At 39.8% G+C, this 21,757-nt stretch overlaps 1 protein-coding gene and 1 long non-coding RNA gene across 7 annotated transcripts; one reads left to right on the forward strand and one right to left on the reverse strand.

The window, feature by feature from the left end:
- Positions 1–239: 239 nt before the first annotated feature.
- ikzf1 (IKAROS family zinc finger 1 (Ikaros)) lies at positions 240–18,919 on the reverse strand. Of its 6 annotated transcripts, none has more exons than XM_034225337.1 (8): positions 18,621–18,855; positions 14,237–14,290; positions 13,960–14,070; positions 6,392–6,664; positions 4,849–5,016; positions 3,329–3,454; positions 2,677–2,811; positions 240–1,919 (listed from the first exon to the last, which is right to left on the reverse strand). In XM_034225337.1, exons 1-8 carry the CDS (start codon positions 18,760–18,762, stop codon positions 1,216–1,218), a joined length of 1,713 nt encoding a protein of 570 aa, XP_034081228.1. In that variant the 5' UTR covers positions 18,763–18,855; the 3' UTR covers positions 240–1,215. The 6 variants fall into 6 exon arrangements, with proteins under 6 accessions (XP_034081228.1, XP_034081234.1, XP_034081256.1 ...); XM_034225373.1 differs by having other exon boundaries at positions 1,216–1,919; positions 2,677–2,808; positions 18,621–18,861; XM_034225343.1 differs by lacking the exon at positions 2,677–2,811 and having other exon boundaries at positions 18,621–18,856.
- Positions 17,147–21,217, forward strand: LOC117552132. The gene is made up of 2 exons (XR_004569905.1): positions 17,147–17,900; positions 20,698–21,217. It is a non-coding gene; the product is annotated as an uncharacterized LOC117552132 (long non-coding RNA).
- Positions 21,218–21,757: the final 540 nt, after the last annotated feature.

The raw sequence follows: 21,757 nt of genomic DNA on the forward strand, positions 1-21,757 counted from the left end.
GAGGTGCTGCAGCACAGGCAGTCTGAGAAAAATAAAGAGCTTTTTGAACAATAAAGCATGGAGACATGTCACAGTAGAGACACACAATACAAATATGAACCTGAGAATAAGCATGATAGGGCCCCTTTAAAAACATATTTAAGAGTATTTAAGGCGATCCAAACCATGTAGCGAAGCAGTCGTTAGAAACGTCTTTGTGCTTTGTCCTAAAAACAAAAAAAAAACATCCCCACTCTTAGTGCATATATAAAATATCCTTTATTGATATTTTGCAAGCATAAAGCTCCTTCAAACCTCAAATGACTCATTTACATATTGTGAGTGAAACATTTCTTAGCCATCATATACAAAACAAAACAGGGTAACATTTTCTTCGGATAAAAGTCCAAATAAATTCCAGCAGCGGTCATGTTTTCACCTCAGTCACATTAAGTACAGTTGGACAGAAAGAGATGCAGCTTTTCTTAACTACTCTACAGACAAACACTGATCACTGCAATAAATACAAAAACAGACAGGTGTGTAAATGTGATATAAATAATATGCAGGTTGTTACAATACAGGAACAGGTTGAGACTTTGAAATGTAATGTGGGGATATATACAATGATGGTTTTGTATTGGTTCATTTTTACACCTGTTTTAATTTAAAACATTTTTTCTGGATTTAAAACTGCAGACCACTTCAGTAAACAGAGTTGTACTGAAATAATGTTGCTGTCTTGCTGTTTTTAAAGAAAAGACACATTTATACATAATATACATGTGGCGACTGAAAATACATCATTTAAAAACCTATGCAGGATGTGTGCCCGCTGTGTTGCCTTCACTGAACATTATTTTGTTTCTTTAAAAAAAACGACAAGAAATTCCTTTTGAACACGGAAAGGGAAAAAAACATCTTATATTCTTACATTTATCTGTGTTCAACAAACATGCATACTTTGTATAAAACACCTTTCAGAACTCAACAGTGTATTTTACATTTTGTATTTCAGATCTGCGTGCACTGAAAAAACTGCAACATTGACTTTAGTTAAACGTATTATATCAACGAATTACAGATAATTGCATTAGGTTAAATGAAAGCAATAATCTTAAATTGAACCTATTTAAACGCAATGTTATTGCTACTAATTGGACCATGTGTAATATGTTCTCATAATAGTCAACATTTCAGTTTTTCCAGTGTACAGCTGTTTGTCTGTGGATGTGTTCAGTAGCGGTGCTCCCCTCGCGTGATGTGTGAGGAGAACTCATATCGGTCTTGGCTGCGGTGGCCACACAGGTTGCACTCGAAGGGGTCTCTGAAGCCGTGGCAGCCCATGTGGATGGTGTACATGACGTGGTCCAGGAAGAGCACGCGGCAGTGTTCGCAGCGGTGGGCCCTCACCTGCTCCCCGTCTGACGTCACCACCTTGAAGCCCTCGGAGGCCATCTCCATGCTGGCGGCCCTGATGGCCTCGTACTGCCTCTGCATCTCATCCTTCACCAGCATGCCGTTCCTCCCCCCCGAGGTGATGTGGTTGGTGAGGTAGATGAGGCCCGAGGCGGCCCCCCCCGGGCGGTCCTCGTTGTTGCTCTCGGTGTCCGTGGAGTCCTGGCTGTGGCTGGGCGAGCCGTCCTTCTCGCTGGACGCTGATTTGGATTTGGAGAGGAGCAGCAAGTTCTCGGCGGCGCTGTCTTTGGCTGACAGGTTGTGACCGGCCCCCACGTGGTCCTCGGCCCCCGGCTTGTGGAGAGGGTACAGGGAGCCAAGGCCCACATCGGACGAGGAGGCAGGGGAGGTCTGCACCAGGGGCCGCAGCGACTCGGCCCCCAGGTAGCTGATGGCGCTGTTGATGGCCTGGTCGATGACATGGGGCTGGATCAGCTCGCCTGAACCCCCGTCGTAGGAGAGGTCCGACAGACGCTTGTCCCCTGAGGGCCCAGGAAGAGAAAAGAGAACAGGGTGAGTTTTATCATTTACTTTTACTTCATCATCTAATGCTGGGGCTGCTCCTCTCTAGCTGAATTTGGAAATGACTCACTGTTATATTTTTTTCTATTTTCATTCTAGCATTTCCCTAAACCTGTTCTGCTTCTCTCCCTCTTTTGTTATGAGGGTCTTAATTAAGGGTTCATAAACAGAAAACATTTTTATTCACAATTTTTATCAGGCTCAACAAAAAATAAATATAATTTATTTTCTGTTACACAGTATGGCAAGGAAACATTTAAATATTGGGGTGTCATGAAATATCATTATTTGCATTATTTGCAATTACCGTGATATTTAAACAAAAACATCATTTTAATAAAACACATTAAATTATTAAATTACTTCAAATAACCCAGCGACTCTTAAATCATTTTATATATACACAGTTATCGTCACAGACTGTTTTCACCTTCATTGCATTTTTTTACATAATATATTTTCTTTAAAAAAAAGACAAAATGCTAAATAAGATGAAGGTAAAGATGAACAGCCTTATTTTTGTATTTCTTTATAACAAATAATAATAATAATAATAATCATATTTCTATTGAAAATTACTTTGGCCATTATATTGTGTAGTGAAAATCCTTATGCAGAATTATGAACAGAAAACACATCTCTCATTGGTGCAGCAGTTACACACAGTATCCAGCAGAAGCAGCCATAGTACACAAAGGAAGCAGATTCAGCCCTTACCAACAAACTTCTGTGGCATAGTGCTCTTACGCTTAGCTACATTATTCGTTAGTCTGTCTAGCACCAAGGCTCTGTCAGATCCCATCTGGCTTAAGTCTTCCCTCTGCTCATTCTGGTTGCTTTCTTCCTTTACTACTGGAAAGCAAGACAGAGAAGCAGGTTTCAGTCAAAGTAATTTGAGTTTTTAAAAAGCGTGAACCATAGCCTGATAACACATGATGGTATTTTGTGGTCTGATGGTGTTTTTTTTTTCACAGAGCACAGAGCGGACTATTCTGACACATGCGTAGCACTTGGCCTATAAATATACAGCGTACATGCTCACAGATGAGGTAAAGACGTGTTTCGAAGCTTCAATGCAGAGGGTAACAGCCCCCTTTGCATTCAATATCTGCTGAATGGACACATAGAGAACTTAATGCAGACATTACTCCGTTATCTTAAGTATCTGCAGTCACTTTAAGTAGATTACAAACGTTATGATCTTATATTCAGATGAAAACGACAGTTATTTGACCTGTAGGAGCATTTAGTAACAGCTTCATGGTGCACTGCTGTTGCATGCATAGCGAGTCCTGCACTAAGGGTAAAGTAGGCCATCAGATTTGGGTGAAAGTGAAGTGTGTGTGTGTGTGTCTCGGGAGGCACCAACCTGTGTAGATGCTGTTCTGCAGCCCCATGCACTGCAGGTAGTTGTGACACCTCTCCTTGTGCTCTTCCAGAGAGCTCCGCTGCTTATAGCTCCGCCCACAGTAAGCACACTTGTGGGGTTTTCCAACTGCGGAAAATGTAATTGTGAATTCAATGAAATACATTTTGGTGTAGTCACATAGTTAAGATTCAGCATACAGTCAATCTACTATTAAATTCCCCTTTTGGTTGCGGGAAAATATAGGAAGTGATGGATTTTACATTGCCAAATGTATTGGAATAAATAGAACAGGACACATCACGCCCACATGGTTTGATTGACACGTGATCTTTGGGAAGTCCAGAGCAAAATCGTCCCAAATACATAATATCACGTTTCTTGGCAAAGCATGGGCACGGCTGTTGCTAATACTGAAGTCACTGATGTCATGTCTTCTGGGTTTTTAGGGGGACATTTTGGGAAGCTACTTTGGAGAAGTTTTCATTTTCCTTCTCTTACTCAGAGCGGGTATTTTATTAGCTGATTCCAGTGTATTCTTAATTGAAGTTTTTACACCTACAAAATACAAAATATAAGGGATTGACTGTTTCCACCAGAGGTTTATTCCTGGTATTGTAAAGAAGACTTTTAAACTAAATATGAATATAAAGTTGTGAAATATTGTCTATTGAAATGCTAAATGAACAGTCGAATAATACAATTTCTTTTTTGATATAACAAATAGTAAAAAAAACAACCTTTCAGTATCTGATCAGAATTTGAGTGGGACAAATGGGGTGACTTGGCTTGGTAACATATTGATTATTACAATGAACATGATGAATATAAAAGTACTTTATGTAAGGTGTATAGTCAATCCCAAGTGAGTTTGCTACTAAAAAAACGTCCACGAAATCCATATTAATCCACTGCTGAAAGTAGTCGCCTACAAATTCACAATTTACTCCAGTTTGAGCAATATCTGCCAAAAAACGACCATGCCCTGCAGTTTTAGGGAAACTGTTAAGCCGTTAAAAAAAAAAATGGTATTCTATTTTTGCGACCTGTTAATAATTACGTTTAGATGTCCTTTAGTAGGAATGAATGTGGTTGGGGCTGAGTGTCAAAAACCAAGTAGGGAAGTTGAAAAGCAGTGGAAGACAGACCAACACACTGCTGCCTTTCATGGTATTTATAGAGAGTACAAAAAAAACATACATTTTTACATGGATAACCCACCACTGTGATCATAGCTCACTTTATTTGTCAGTTAAGGTAGTTTTGCAGGTTATCCCTTCCCCGTTCTCTTTAGTGAATGCTTTGTCAGTGTACTGTTTACACCCAAACATTTCATTAACATATACTTCTGCAAAACATTTGCAAAAAAAAGTGACACCATATCTACACCCTGTCAACTTCCCCTTTATACGAGCTCTCACTGTATGCACTGCAGAACATGTCCTGCCTTTTGTAAAAGACACTCTGCGTTCCTAGAACCACCACGAAGGTTTGATGCGTCTGTGTGGCGTTTGCATGCTCACCAGAGTGGGTGCGTAGATGTCCGCTGAGGGCGTCCCTCCTGCGGCAGGCGTAGCTGCACATGTGACACTTGAAGGGTTTCTCCCCTGAGTGCAGCTTGATGTGACGCAGCAGGTTACCCTTCTGGGTGAAAGAGGCCCCGCACTGGCTGCACTGGAACGGACGCTCTCCTGAGGACAAGAACACAACAGACCCACATTACTGTAAAGAGGCAGAAAAACACACAGAAAAAAGCATCTTGTATGTTTTACTGGCACCCAATTGTGTTTTAATGTACCCTACCAGGCAGTTCATGATTGCACCCCTCTCCCTAACCTCACTATGATTGATCCCTCCACTGACAACAATAAGTCTTCTCTATGTGGGGGAGAAAGCGTGTTGCTGCTGTAGGAATACGGGGTCACTGCACTACAAGCATCCCGGGCGCAGAACAAGCGGAACGATGGAGCGTCTCCGGGGCGATCCAGCAGCCTGCAGAGTGACACTCTCTCTCTCTCTCTCTCTCCGTACTCCCCCTGCCCCACCGACTCCTGGCGCTCTGATCGAACAAGAGCCTTTCAGACTCAGCCTGCCAGTTCCGTAATGCACCATTGCCTAGGTCAATTTGATCTGAAAATCTCATTTTTTCCTCTTCTTCGTCTCTAAAATAAGAGCGGCACATCACAATGCAAATTCAGCCTCATTTGAATAAAGCGGAGGAAACACTTTGTGTTGAGAGCCAGTCTTCCTGATCAGCGCTTCTGGAATAAACCAATATCCAGCCTCTCTGAGTGTTGTGGCATTCTGTGAGAACGTTTTAATATGCCTTTTTTTTCAAAGGCCCCCCATAAAATAAGAGTCACCAGTGAAGCAGCAAAAATATATAAAAAGGGAGATTCATTAAAAATGCATTTCAGGAGCAAAGACTCACCACAGAATATTTTCTATTTAAATAGGAGGCACTTCATTATATATTTTATTGTACTTTCTTTTGCATTTACGTTAGTCTAGTGTTCCTTTCTTCCATTTTGAGTTTCATTAGTTTCTGAAGCTTGACAGTTAAGTGCCTTTTTCAAAAATGTTCCCCACCACTGCTTTGGCTTCATTACAATAGAATATCAATTTGGAAATTTGAAAAACTTTTAATAGCCAGATAATTGTCACTTCAAAGAGATTCCATTTAATTGCTGCAGATATCCTGTTTTTCAACTGAGGGCATGTTTTTTTTATCGGACCGGGTTATTTTATTGCACAATAATTCGATCAGTTAATGTTTCTTGTCATGTGGTAATTCAGAGTCATTTAGATGAACAATAATGAATGCTAATGGTGTGCTCAGAGTAAATTTCACGCACGATAGGAGGGTTTACATGCACACAGCCAAACGCAAGGATGCCATTACAACTACCACCTCTACTTTTAGCTTAATTCTTGCCATTTAAAATCTAAATAAATGCTCTAAATATGGTCGGGAGCCACAGCAGACACCTTTCTACCCCTCATCCATCCTCTCTAACAGTGAACATGGGTGCAAAAGAAGGGTAAGAAGTATTGCAGGTGGCTTACCGGTGTGGCTCCGCTTGTGCACCATCAACACATTGGGCCCAATGCAAACTATCCCACAGATATCGCACTTGAGCTTCCCGTTGGGCAGCCGGATACCACCGGCCGAGGAGAAGGCCGTGGCTTCGGGGCTCGGCAGAGAGCCGTTCACCTTGGCCCCCGAGGCATCGATCACGCGCAAGTCTTCCGCGCACTCCTCATCCTCCTCCACGCCATTCATGTCACAGGACAGCCCATTCTCCTCATCACTGCGAGCCTCAACTTTAATGTTGCAGGCTGGAAAAGAGGGCAAGGGGGGGGGGGGGGGCCACGGTTTAGAATACGAGCATGGTTCTTTCATGATGTTATATACTAAAGATGGGCAATTATCAGTGTGATATTGATACTGTGACATGAGAGTAGATAGAGCTGCTTATTGTAACATTGTGATGTAGCCTTGAAGTTGCCTTTGCCTGGTTTGAAAGGCTACATAATAGGAAGGAGGGACTATCTTGTAAGACCTATTTGACTGTCCTTACTGAATGAATGAAGGTTTCTAAAAGATGTGTGGCGGTTATGTCCACTTTACCTCACTGAGCTCTTTTTTTTAATGCCAGATCATTTATTTGACCTTTTAAATAATGCTCTTTTTCATTTAGTTTGGTTTGATTGGAATTCATTCTGAATAAAGCGTGTTTTTCTTATTATTATTCGTTGTCTAGCTATGGCTTTTATTTTGGCAAAAATGATTCTATAAATTTCCATTTTTTTTCTCTGAATAAGGCACATCATATTATGTGGTTTTCCTACCGGGGAAAAAACAAACGTGCTCATTTTCCAAAGACATTGTTAATTTACTCAAAGTATGAAACTCTTGTGCAGCCATGAAACCAAAATGTAATATGTCCTGGCTTTATCCTTGGTTGAGCTAGACACTATGTAATAGCACTGCAACTGCACCATAATATACCTAGGGCAAAAGCGGTTTTGCAATAGCAAACCTGCATTAGTGCACAATGCAACATCTTCATGTTAACAAGGATGCTGCAACAACACTTCAAAAAGTCCCCCTCTTACTTCAGGGCTCTTTGTGAATTCAGCCTGAGAAAAATCACCAAACATCAGATAAGATCCATCCGCTCTCACTCATCTACATTGTAGACTATACTGACCCTTTATTTCAAAGCAGCATGTTATCAATCACAAGGACACAAAGGTGGAAAACAGGCTCACTGTTTAAGGATGTCAGTGATGAAGAACCATAAAGATCATCTCACACATTCACACTTTGATGAAACAAATGACAGCATGATAAACAGGAAACAGAGACACAGGAAGCAGTGTGAAACTAGGGACGACAGCGGTGTCTATCAGAGCAATGTGAGCACTCACACGCATACGACAAACACGTATTTGGCCTTTTCACTATTCAGAGAGGTACTGTGTAATGCAGAGAACAGAGAATATTATTTATGCTACACTACCATATGCACTGTTGTTCCCAAAGAGATCAGAAAAGAGAACTGAACTACCGGCTGCTTCTTTTCCCACCAGAGAACTTTAGACACATTTAAGAGAACGGACAGATCTTGCAAGTCCCACAGCTAACAGCCTGTGGTTTGCATGTCACCGTGGCAGCCCGATTTCCCCATGCCTCTACCTCTGTTTGTACAACTGAAGAGGAAGAAGTGGAAATCATGAAATATAGGAATCTATGGAAAAGGGGAAGCTCAGAAAGAGGGCCTGTCTAACTGAAATACCAAGAATTATGGAGAAGTGACAGAAAGGGAAGCACAGGAAAGGAATTGTATAACAGTCTGTAACTGAAACATGGTTGTTGTTTTTTTTTTTGTCTCATTTTCACCGAGAGCCAACAAGGGAACATAAATCCCCGAATGTACAAAATGTTTCCCAAAGAGAGTGAGAGGTGGAGCAAAATGTGAGAACTTGCAGCGTAGGATCATGATATGTTTATGATCGCTATTCCGATCAAAGTCACATAATCTGATCGTCCATCTCCACTTTCTTTTTTTTATTTGCAGTTGCATGACTAACAATCTGCTTATCTGTTCGACTGTTGACATTTTTAGGACAAATTATCTGGTATTTTTTGCCAAGAAAATGAGATAAGTGAGACACCAGCATTATCCCCAAAGGAAAGGAAAGGCTTTAATGTTAATAAAAATGATGGTAAAGTTCTTATGAAGTTCAAAAGCTGACGATGCTACAGAACTGTTACCAAACATACTACATGTGCTTCTAAAATGTGATTACTATTCAGAAGACAAAAGACACAACTCTGAAACTGATATTGCTATGATGCTCAGTCTTACACCTAGAACCAAGTCAGTTAAGCAGATAAATATATATTATTTTGCCCTGCCGTTTAATTGAACGATTCTCAAATTATTTGAAGCAAATTGAACGGTTTAAACATAATTTGGGCTATCACCTATATTTATGAATTACTCGCCACTGAACATCTTTTACAATATATATTATGTTAACTATTTCAACTTTGCATCCATAACTTCAGGCTTACAATTTCAACCATGTGTTTATACCTTTTAGCTAAGCATTTAAACAGTGTAACCACCCATTCATTTTGGCTGACAATTTTAACTGTGATTACTGAATTACTTGATGCTAAATATTTTTACGCTTTTTCATCATTACTTTTAGCTAACTATTTCAACAGTGTATCATTACATTAAGCTAACTATTTCAACAGTGTATTATTACATTAAGCTAACTATTTCAACAGTGTATCATTACATTAAGCTAACTATTTCAACAGTGTATTATTACATTAAGCTAACTATTTCAACAGTGTATAATTACATTAAGCTAACTATTTCAACAGTGTATCATTACATTAAGCTAACTATTTCAACAGTGTATAATTACATTAAGCTAACTATTTCAACAGTGTATCATTACATTAAGCTAACTATTTCACTATTTCAACAGTGTATATACATAAGCTAACTATTCAGCAGTGTATCATAAAATTAGCTAACTATTTTCAACAGTGTATATTACATTAAGCTAACTATTCAACAGTGTATATTACTTAGCTAACTATTTCAACAGTGTATCATTACATTAAGCTAACTATTTCAACAGTGTATATTACATTAAGCTACTATTTCAACAGTGTATCATTACATTAAGCTAACTATTTCAACAGTGTATTAATTACATTTAAGCTAACTATTTTCAACAGTGTATCATTACATTAAGCTAACTATTTCAACAGTCGTATCATTACATTAAGCCCTAACTATTTCAACAGTGTATCATACATTAAGCTAACTATTTCAACAGTGTATCATTACATTAAGCTAACTCATTTCAACAGGTATCATTACATTAGCTAACTATTTCAACAGTGTATTAATTACCATTAAGCTAACTATTTCAACAGTGTACATTTACTTTTAGCTAACTATTTCAACAGTGTATCATTACATTAAGCTAACTATTTCAACAGTGTATATTACATTAAGTTAACTATTTCAACAGTGTATCATTACTTTTAGCTAACTATTTCAACAGTGTATAATTACATTAAGCTAACTATTTCAACAGTGTATTATTACATTAAGCTAACTATTTCAACAGTGTATCATTACATTAAGCTAACTATTTCAACATGGTAGTATTATACATTAAGCTAACTATTTCAACAGTGTATCATTACTTTTAGCTAACTATTCAACAGTGTATATTATCATTACTTTTAGCTAACTATTTCAACAGTGTATCATTACTTTTAGCTAACTATTTCAACAGTGTATCATTACTTTTAGCTAACTATTTCAACAGTGTATCATTACTTTTAGCTAACTATTTCAACAGTGTATCATTACTTTTAGCTAACTATTTCAACAGTGTATCATTACTTTAAGCTAACTATTTAAACTGTGTATCATTGCTTTCAATGGTGTGTCCTTTATATAGTCTATGGGTATGTCCATACCTTTTAGCTATCAACACTGTATCAATAATTCTTGCGAACAATTTCCACTTTGTATCCGCGACTTTTAGCTAATATCTAAACAGTGTGTCAATTACTTTAACCTTACTATTTAAAATATATGTTCATCACTTTACCAAACTATCCATTACGATAAGCTACATTTTAAGCGTTTATCAATTAATTTAAGCTAGGTTTTTCAACATTTTGCACCTGTGACTTGTATCATACTAGCTGTTTGAATTGATGAAATAATTAGCACCTGCACGATGCAGTCAGTCTTCAGTTTTGGAGACTTTGCATGTAGTAAACCATGCATTTCTCACTTGAACCACCAAGGTGTTTCAGTCAGGCAAGCACTTTAATGGTGATGTAAGGAGGGTTTTTTTTTTTTTAGTAAGTAGGGGATTTGCTTTGTTACATTATGTATATAACAGAACTTGAAAGCAAAACTATAAGCGGCTAAACCACGTAGATTCTCTTAATTTATGTTATGGTTTTAGCCACATCACTTCTGGTTGGCACAGTTTTATGAGTAACCAAATGTTTTACTAGTGTCAACAGGGAGTTCTTAAATTATATAAAAAGGCTTTATGTGACTATTGGTTCAGAATATATATTCCATAGCGATTTCTCTGCACATGGAAAGGTACTGATCTAGGAATAACAACAACAACAAAATAAACCGTACATAAGGTATTATTTGACTTATTGGAATTGTTGGAACAATGCACAAACAAGTCTTTATGTTTATCTGTGGATGTCAGTTCCTGAGACATATAATACACCAGCTAAGCTCTCAGGTTATCATCCAGCTGAAGCAGACATTACGGAACCATGAACACAGGGCTGCCACTCACTTCTCATGGATATGGGGAAGTTGTGACTGAATTGGGAATAGGAAGAAGGCTTTTTACTTTTTATCTTGTTTGTCACGGTCACACATCCTGATTTGCTCGTGTTGGGAAGCAAGGGTCAGACAAAAAAAACAAGTCGCAATAAAAATAATTATAGCCTGATGTGGATCAGAACTAAAACATTGACTTGAGAAAAAGAAACTGACATATATAAAAAAGGTATAATAGTGGAGTCAAATATGCTTTTTTTCTTTACAAATATATAAAACTATATAGACTTGAGAGTGGATAGCAGAAGCAACTTAGCAAGTGTGTTAGTGCTGCAGCTTGGAAAGCCTGCTTGAGGTTCCTGTTACTCACTGGTGCTGCTCTCACTGCCTGAAAATAACCCTTTGTGCAAAGTAGTGGAACCACATGTGTTAAACCACGCCAGCAACACTCTTAGCAACGCGATTTGCAGGAACACCAGAAACTGCCTGCTTTTTCCCCCTCACACTTTCTTTTTCAGAAACTCGCCTCCATGTTTTCGGGAACTAAACAGCTCAGTCTCCCTCTTAGTCTCATGTCCCTGAAATAGCAAAGGCTCCGTATGAATCACCAAAACTGAAAGATAATTTTCTTGAGACGGAGATCTTGACCCCTTGTGATTAAATATGTCTGAGGCGACACAATACACTTCAGTTCATTACAGTTTTTTTTAGCAATTCTCACACTGATATGGACTATCTATTTTGACCTATTTACCTTCCTCGTGCTGGGGTCATATCTGTGTGGATTGCAATGTGAATGCGCAGCAACAGTGTCGATCCTGGGCTGTAAAGACTTATTTGCAACAGGAAGCAACCTGGGTTTTGAGGTTTTAAGCTTTCGATACTTTGAGGTCCTTTGTCCCACATATAGTCCACTTGCTTTTTTGCCTTTTTTTCTTGACTACAGAGAACTGAGCAGCACATGATCCTGGCTGATAATTATAACTCATTTGGGCTTTATCGCAGAGGCAGTCATGCGAATATCTAACAGATACTTGCACTTCCCTTCTTTTACGCTGTCCCTATATAGACTCGCACACACTTATGCGAAGTGTTCCTACTGTCATAGGGAATGAACAGAAACTCACATATGGGACATAAAGCCATGCAAACTCACCGCCAGCTGTGCCCTTTACTCTCTTTGTGCCACATGAAAGTCAAACGTTCAAATCATCTGCTTTCTGACTATTTCCCTTTTTCGACAGATTGTAATAAACGTTGACTGAGATGAGATGTACACAGTCACATAAAACAAGGCGATACAAACGGCCCCTAACTCAGTTTTAATGGTTTGTCATTGCGGCACAGAAGATTCCTGCTTGTGCTCAGCGCCTCACAGATCAACAGTTCTCAAGTGAAATAGAGAAACCCTTTGTGAGTAGGAGTGTGTGTGTGTGTGTGTGTGTGTGTGTGTGTGTGTGTGTGTGTGTGTGTGTGTGTGTGTGTGTGTGTGTGTGTGTGTGTGTGTGTGTGTGTGTGTGTGTGTGTGTGTGTGTGTGTGTGTGTGTGTGTGTGTGTGTGTGTGTGTGTGTGTGTGTGTGTGTGCAGGTGTGTGACCCATGTGGTGTAGTGATGCGCTGATCGCTCTGAGCTCGGCCCTGTTCCTGAACTCTTTATCTCCATGAGTGTTGAAACTGTCTGATGGCAAGTTCTTCTTTGGAAACTCTTACACATCCTATTTCAGTTGAGCCGAGTTGCAGCTTTACTTTTGCACATTTCACACTTCAAACTTGTCTTCTTTTCGATGTCTCTATCTTCTATACCTCTTATCTTTTGTAAATATTTAATTACATGTTTCATTAAATGATTGTGACCATGTGAACTCAACTAATTTAATTACGTTTCAATACTGTGACGGTCCCTACCATTGTGGACTTCAAAGCAATAATACTTAAAAGGTAATACCTGCTTTTATTCAAGCTTTTAAAACTTTGTTCTGTCTGATTCATTCTGCTCTGATGTAGCACCGATTAGCTTCTAAAGACCAAGGATGACTCCACCATGAACGTTTCCTGTTTTCTTTTTCAAACCAGCCATATTAGGAGACTTGAGAGAAACATACGCCGCCAGTCCCCATAGCTTGCTTCATCCTTATTTCCACCATGATATTCCCTGGCTTAATGTTCACAAGCTGAAATCAAGGCCACATTAGCTATTCCTTAAGATTGGGCTTATTAATGACATGCCATGGATCAAAGGGTATTTTTTTACCTTTTTCTGCCAATGACCTAAATGTGTCTCATTGCAGCTTAAATTGAATTTTTACAAGGGATTTGGAACGGCAAGTATTTCCCACTGGATGTGTACAAGATTAAGTTATAACATGCTTTTTATATATTGATTATGCTTTTGATACAGACATAACTGTTTTACTCTGATCTGGAGGCTTTGGAAATGAATGCATAAGTGGGTTTGACTCCTTTTTAATTGCTGCTTCATGGATACACTCAACTTAATGTACACTGAAAAACTGAAACGTTGACTTTAATTAATTGTATTATGTCAAGAAATTTCTCATAACTGTTTTAGGTTAGTTGAAAGCAATAATATTAAGTTGAACCTAAAAAAAAAAACATTTTAACTTGACATTATTGCTTTCAACTAACCTACATTTGTCACCATAATACATTTAATTAAAGTCAAAGTTTTTAGTGTAGATTATTTGATCCTTTATTTTATTATCAGGGATGTTCAGAGTGGCTGTAGGTGCATTTGTGAGCCTCGTACCTTTGTCCCCCCTGTTCAGCTGGTGTGTGGAGCCGGCTGACAGGTCCTCAGGGACGGCCATGGGCTCCTCTGCCTCCTCGGACGCTTCGTTGGTGGGGGGGCTGTCTCTGCCTGGGGAGACACACAGCAGCAAACACCCATCACTCACCACGCGGCCCCTCGACGGCTCTCATTCAGACGCAGAATTACCTCTGGGTGTTGTAAGCGCCTGTTTGTCGGCCTATTGTATCTACTTTCTGATCTTTACAGCTCAATCATGCAGTAGGCGGTCTTTTACCTGGCATCTGGGCCATTTCCTGCGCCTCCTCCGTCTCCATGCGGTGCAAGTACTCTAATGGGAGAGAGATGGAGATGTGTGTTAGTTTAATCAAGTGCATGCGAGGAAACAACATTATAAGAAGCTCGAGTGGAGTAAAGGGTTCACCCCAGCGAGATCACTTTTGTCACCGCCGCAGACGCACCACTGTCCCCCACATTACATTACAAAGAATTACAGACATTTTCATTACAAGTCTGACAGAGAGGCTGAGCTCGCAGAGTGGCTCTGCTCCGGCTGATGTGGCCTACTGGTAGCACAGGGTTGGGAATGGGCTTTCAGACCACATTTGTTATTTATTGTTAATTTCCTGCCACGTAATCATCCAAAAATGCAAACTGACTGCCGCAAAATTAAGCAGAAAATTAACTGGCCCCAGGTCACGGAGATGCGGGTGTCTGCCGTTCCCAGCTGATCGTCGCTCGTGTTCTCTCTAATTTACTGAGCATGCATCGCTGAACCCGCGGCCTGGGCACAGATGCATGCAAGCCACAATCAGAAACAATGAGAGGGGAGGACAGGGAGGGAGAGAAGAGGAGAGAAGGAGAAGACAGAGGAGCAGTGAGATAGATAGAGGCTGAGATGTAGATAGCAATGAGAGGGCAAGAAGTCAGAAGAATAATAGCAACAGGATGGCACAGAGAGAAAAAAAGATTATAGAAAAGCAGGCCGAAGAAGAGAAGGTCTCTTTATTTATGATTTTTTTTAATTTATTTTTTTAAGCGTTCCTCCGGCCAGGGCTGAATATCCGAGGAGTCACCAGTGTTCGTGGCCCCATTAATAATGGATGGCCCTCAAGCCTGCAGCAGATGGGCCCGACAGCCTCAGCCCCGGCTCCGCCACTTCAAGAAACCCTTGGTGGGGCCGCTGCCCAGTCCAAGCAGCCTCTCAGGGAGAAGTGAAGCTCCCGAAAATAGCGAAACAAGCCCAAGGGAGAAGGGGAACCTAGGCCTTCCTGTTTTACTGACAGATGGCTCCACACATTTGGAACAAATAGTGGGAAGCCGCTCTGTCACAACACGCAATATTCTGCGGAGTCAAGTCAGGAGCTCTGAAGACGCCCAGGAAGCAAGTGTGAGGGGAGGAGGGCAAAGGTCACTGGTGCAGAAGAGCTGTTTAGCACAGGGGTGTCACGTGTTACTCTGAGGCTCTGCAGCGGCCTTCTTCAGCATCTGGAGTTTGGAGGTCGGGGGCGGCGGAGCGGGGTATATTCTCATGTGCCCTTTTTTTCTGGGCAGATGGTACGAGGGGAAACGCGGATGTGTTGGCTTCGAGGGGGCGGGGGGCAGAAATAAAAAAGAGAGTTCCTACATTCAGCCACAACCAACTTGCGTAGGCATGTGGAAAGTAAGGTGCACGTAGAATATTCAGGAAGCAGCTACTCTCTGATGCTATTTATATGCAGTTGTATTTACCTGTTAAGTGTTACAGACATGTTGGTAAAAACTTTTTTAAAACTTCTCCCATATTGACTTCAGTTGTGATTTAAATAGTGTTACTTAATTTTCCACAGTTTTAATTCTTATTACAAAAACATACTTTCTGATAAGTGTGCGTGTGTGTGTGTGTGTGTGTGTGTGTGTGTGTGTGTGTGTGTGTGTGTGTGTGTGTGTGTGTGTGTGTGTGTGTGTGTGTGTGTGTGTGTGTGTGTTTGTGTGTAAACTGGGGGCAGGTGGAATCTTTTAACGGGTGAAATGGAAGTCAAAGAAAATACTTCTGACAGATAGCGCGGGGGGACTGGAAAAGTTTTGGTCTGAGTATATGTCAAGTGAGGAGAGACAGGAAGAGGCTTGTGGGTTGACAGAATTCTCGGTCTTCCTCCTGTGTGTTTGTAAGTGTGTGTGTTTGTGTGTGTACGTGTGTGTGTGTGTGTTTGTGTGTGTGTGTTTGTGTGTGCGGTGGGGGTGGGGTGGGGTTAGAGGCGTCTGCTCAAAGTGAGGTGCAAAAGTGGCACCAGGGAGCAGGGTGGAGATGAGAAACCGTTAACAGATACTGAGGACCACACCAGCCAAAGTCTGGATACCCGGGAGGACGCTCAGACGCCGTGTGTGTGTTTAAATGAGCATACATAACACACATTTCATTTTAACGGTAAATATGAGGCAACGCTCAAGAAAAGATACAAAAATAAATCAATAAGGAGAAAATATGTAATATAAGGAGAATTAATTAACAAATATACATTTCTTGAGTGTTTAAGTTTAATTAAATTAAGTTTAATGTTAGTAAAAATCATGAGATTATTTTTTTTTTTTATAATTATCCAATATAAGGTATAATTGATCAACTCTGTTACTTTAAATTTAAAAAAAATTACATTTAAACCTCAAATTAAAGTTGGATAAAAGGCCAAGTCGGTTTAGGTTAATATCTTTTTTTAACATGTTGCTGACAATAACAATTTAGACGGCAATAAAACATGTTACAGCATTTAAATACATCAGTATGTAATGTAATATCATTTTTTAATGCTGACCTCCCACCGATTACATTCCCAAACATTATCATTCATAATTGTCGTATAGTTCCTATACTCATAGTTTCCACTTTGCACGTAAACATACTAAGTGACAATTAATGAAAATATCTGAATTAATAATTTTCACTCCTGTGGGTTTTACGAGAAGTAATGAAGCTGTGGGCGCTTCCTTATCAGCTATTAGGATTAGAGATGATCCTACAGTGCCGAGCAATGTGGTGCACGATCACCTTTGTTCATATGCACATGGAGATTCTCATCAGTAATTCATGAAATGTATGGGTGTTAGTGGGTAGATAGTGTTAGCGGATGTGTTCTGGGGAGCCTATCGAGGGGGTGAGGGGAGAGCAAAGGTGCGCTGAAGAGAAGTTTCCTTCATTTGCATCTGACACACTTCACTACTCTCCTATTCAGACAGTACAATCATTTTAATAACTGTCTGCCTGCCTCTAACCCCCCGCCCCCCCCACTCTCCTTCTCTTACTTCTGTTTCTACTGACAAGAAAGATGATGTATGTGCAGACAGATTTGCAGCTTTCCAACTGAGATATGAAAATGTCCTATTTGTGCAGGAATTGGGGTTCCTTTTCCGAGTTTTAAACATAACATTTTAAATCTAACTTTCTTTATACTACTTTTGGTAAGTTTTTTGTTTTTCTTAAATATTGGATTTGAAGTGTCACTTGAGGGAATTTATATATTATTATTAACTTCCTTAGATAAAAAAAATATAAATTGTACTTAAGAAGCAAATGGCAAATGCAGTCATATTTGCAAAAATGTATAAATAAATAAAAAGCATATTAAATACAAAGAAGATTGGGAGAAATGAATGGCAACTTATTGACTCATTGCAGCACCATCGTCAATAACGATAAAGGATTATGAAAAGTTACAACCATTTTGTATTTGATAAATATATTTAGCTTAATCAGGAACTTTAGGTTTTGCAACATGTAAGAGAAATATGCAGACACTTTATTTCCTCACAGAGTGAATGTTGGAGTTTTTCTGTCTGGGCGTTGATGAACTACTTTCCTCCTCAGTGTGAAAAGTTTCATCAGTCCTGCCTACATATGTGTCTTTATCCTGCCTTCACACAACAACTGAGACTGTGGTTCGAACAGGTGAATGCAAAGCTAAACGGTATGAGAACATTAAAGATGTATCGATTATTACCTTAAGGAAACACAAGCGTTAGTCTGTGCGTATTGATTTCCTGTTTAAGAGGCGCTAAAATATTTTTCACAGACGGTTTGGTTTCTAGCCCCAGACAAAAGTTGCGATTTATTTAAAACTTGTTTTTTCAGATTAGTTGTTATGATAATATGTTTTTCGAAAAATAGACCGTCTGAAGTTTACTTGGCGCGCGCATGTTGCAACAGGTGCTACAACAGGAGTGTCAAAAACTAAAAACAGGTTTAAATGATAAACAAATGTATTTATAATCAAATGGAAATGTTAGAAAAATAGATTCGTATATTCATATAAATCTAAGTGATTGTGAAATAATGTATCCATATGTTCCCAAAAGAAAAACACACAGGAAAAATGAGGAACATTCCACTACTTCCTTAAAAAAACTGGCTACTTTGTCACATAAAACGCGGAAAAGTGAATGTATCTTTCTTTATTCAATTTTAAAGTACTTTAATTTACCAATCCGTTACATATCCTGAATGTATTACGCGCACCGAACGGGATTAGATGCTGTGGCGCACCTGCACCGAAACTAAAGGAGTCTTTTCCAGCCAGGTGCAAAATGTCTCCTAAAACTCTTGAGAAGAAACAAGCCCAATTTGGAACTGTCGAGCTATCTTTTAGAGATTATTCTGGGGCTAAAAGGCGCGGTGGAAGTCACTTTACCTGCTATTCCTTGAGTTTGCAGTATGAAGTTCTTCCAACTCTCCCCGGCTCCATGTGCAGAAGGTCGCAGCGCCGCGGCCCCATGGAGCTGCGCCCGGAGTCCCTCCCCTCTCCACTGCACTTCCTCGTTCCAGCCCAACATGACTATGTCTGTGAGCTCTGCTGGGGCATTTTGCTCGCTTTTATCCACAGCCCGAGTCTGCAGCGGGGAGTCAATCCTCCGAGCCCTTGGCACTTGCTTTGTGCCGTGCCAATACAAGCTGACACCCAGTAGACCATTACTGGCAGCCATGCATGAGATGGGATGAGGCGCGCGAAGAGAGTGGACCATTCATTGTTTATTTATTTCATTCTCACCAAAGAAGGGGGTGGTGGGGGTCCTTACTTGCATATTGGACAGCTCCCCTTCTGTCACCTGTTAGCACGCTGAAGCAGTCCATGAAATTAATTAAGTGTTTTCTTTCCCATTTAATGAGTTTTCTTTCTCTCTTTAATGATTCCCCTGTTTGACTTTCTTTCCAGTTATTCTTCCCCCCCCCCCCCCCCCCTCAGTGTCAAAGCTTCTGTCCTGCCTCATCACAAAACAGGTTGTCCAGAATCTGGATTATATCAGAATTGAGCACATTGTTTCTTTCTCAAACTGTGCATCCTCACTGTGTTTCTGTCCTGCAGGAGAGCATCAGGCAGCGTTACAGTCACTGAAATGTGGTTTCTCTCTGGTTTTGTGTGCAGGAGTTTACAAACCAATACTCTGCCACTTGCTCTTTGAGTCCGAACCCAGAAGAGATTTCTCAGTTTCAGATGCGTTCATCAATATGAGCTCTGTGCCACTCTTTGCTTAAGTTTGGCTGCAAAGGCAATAATATACATTCCAAACTCCTTGACTGCAGAGGTGACTGAGTGGATTTACTCACATTTAAAAGTAGTTTACTTAAGTACTACTTCCATTTCCTGCTCCACATGTCCCTACAATTCAAGGGCAATATTGTACTTTACTCAACTACATGTATTTGATAACGATTTACTTTGAAGACTGCAGGTTCTAATTATTATAACAAAATATAATCAGCAAAATTGTATCATGTATTATTATTTTAGGTTCAGATCATGTTTAATGATATCTTGTTAAATTGTCAAGCTACCTGGACATTTATAGAGTTGTTTTTTAAAGCTCCTATACTTTACTGCCACATTTAATTATTTTACACAATACAATTTTGAAAGCATTTTACTTCAGAGAGTAAGAGTATTAATACACTGTGGTATTCCTACTTTTACTGAATTCAAATATCTGAATCTTTGAGATGCACAAAATGTAATGTAATGAGTAAAGCATCACACGCTTACCATCTACAGCACATATAACTGCAACACTTTATCTCCCTCCATCCATGCGGATATTTTGAACATACCATGTACTGTAAGGGCAGGCCTTTTTAGATGCCAAATAACTACTTTTACATTTTCTTATAATGCTAACATAATTGCCAAGTGTCAATCTCTCGCGTAGTCGCGAAGTTAAAGCCACGGAGTGATGAAAATATAAATTGTGGATTAATATTTATGGAAATTCTAAATAAATAATGAGTCACTCCTGTGGATTGGCTAAAATAACTCACCTCTCATTTTCAGACATGTCCTGTCATTATCATCTCATTTGAATACATGGTTATGTAATTACTGATGTTCTCAAAGCTTATTTAAAGTAGAGCTTTTTCCTTCAAGAACTGAAATTCACTCCTGATTAAGTTACAAGGATAAGTCATTTTAAAGTAATTGTCGTACTTCTGTTTCCTCTGCTTGTGACTGTTATTTTCCCAGTCTCCCACTCTCCCCAGACCCCTTGGAGCCCCCTTATCTCAGGAGAGGCTGTGTGTGCTTGATTGCTGAGTCACCTTTCGTGGGAGGCTGCCCTTATCTCCTAAGAAACACAGCATTCAGGCAGTTGGTTGCAAAAGGAGGAACTTTGGGCAGGAGCACTGTGGCCCTGCTGTGTCTTCACGGCCATGTTGCGCATTGCAGCAACGCTAGCTGACTTCCTCAAAGCCTCACTGCCGACGTCTTCCTCTCTCTCTAGGTCTGAAGCTGCAGGTGTGGAAACGTTGCAGGATGAGCAGCTCCTGAGGCCACACACAGAGGGAATGCTGAGCCTGAAATGTGACTCGGCGCTATCAGTGAACGCAGAGGTGTCCAACTGTGACCGTGCTGCTCCATGCCTCAGAGATACCGTTTCTTCCCAGTGACACAGCAGCTTCTCTCACTGTAGCTTTGAGAGGCAAAACAGTGTCAGGACAATGATTCAGTGAATGTTTTAGAGAAGTTACAAATGAGGTGGGATCAATACTCACCGCTGGCTGAGTTGCTGATCATAATCCTAACGTCCGACTGCTACAAAACATGTGTTCATTTGTATTTGTCGCAGCTTCCTTCCTTTGATTCCAACAAAGCACTTGGATGTCTTAAACAGACAGTTCTAAAGCGTCATCTTTCATTTATTTGATTTTAGTTACCGTTTTGATCACTTGTTTGGCTCCCGATGATGTGTTGATATCGTGCGACTCGTGTTTAATCAAAATAAATAATACACTTTTCACATATTCAACAAAAAAAACAGACCTTTACAAGTCATTCAAATCAAAAGAGTCAGAACTCAAATAAAAGAATAGGAAAAGTATACTGTCTTTTTGTGTGGGATAATATAACTTAATGATAACTTAACGCGTTAGAACTGTCTGTTTAAGGCGTCTAAGTGGCTTGATGGATACAAAGGGATGAAGCTGTTCATTCATTAAGCAACCTGTGACCAAAACAGAGGAGCAACTTAATGTAAAAACAATCTTTGTATGTATACTTATAAAAAACACATTTCATTACAGTTAAACAGTCACTTAGGGAAATGTAACGACAGTCCATACAGTCGCATGATGCCACATTCATCACCTCAATGTATTCTCACATGTAGAGGTCTAACCTTCTAATATTCCCTAGACCTAAGATTTCCATCGACATAACTACACTGTAGCTATGTACGAATGACAATAGAAGTCTTGAATCTTGAATCTTCATTCTGTTGTTAAATACTGTGTCTCGATGGCACACACTGAAAAAACTGAAACGTTGAGTTTAATTAATTAATT

The sequence above is a fragment of the Gymnodraco acuticeps genome, unplaced genomic scaffold (genome assembly GCF_902827175.1).
Source record: "Gymnodraco acuticeps unplaced genomic scaffold, fGymAcu1.1, whole genome shotgun sequence".
Lineage (NCBI taxonomy): Eukaryota > Metazoa > Chordata > Actinopteri > Perciformes > Bathydraconidae > Gymnodraco > Gymnodraco acuticeps.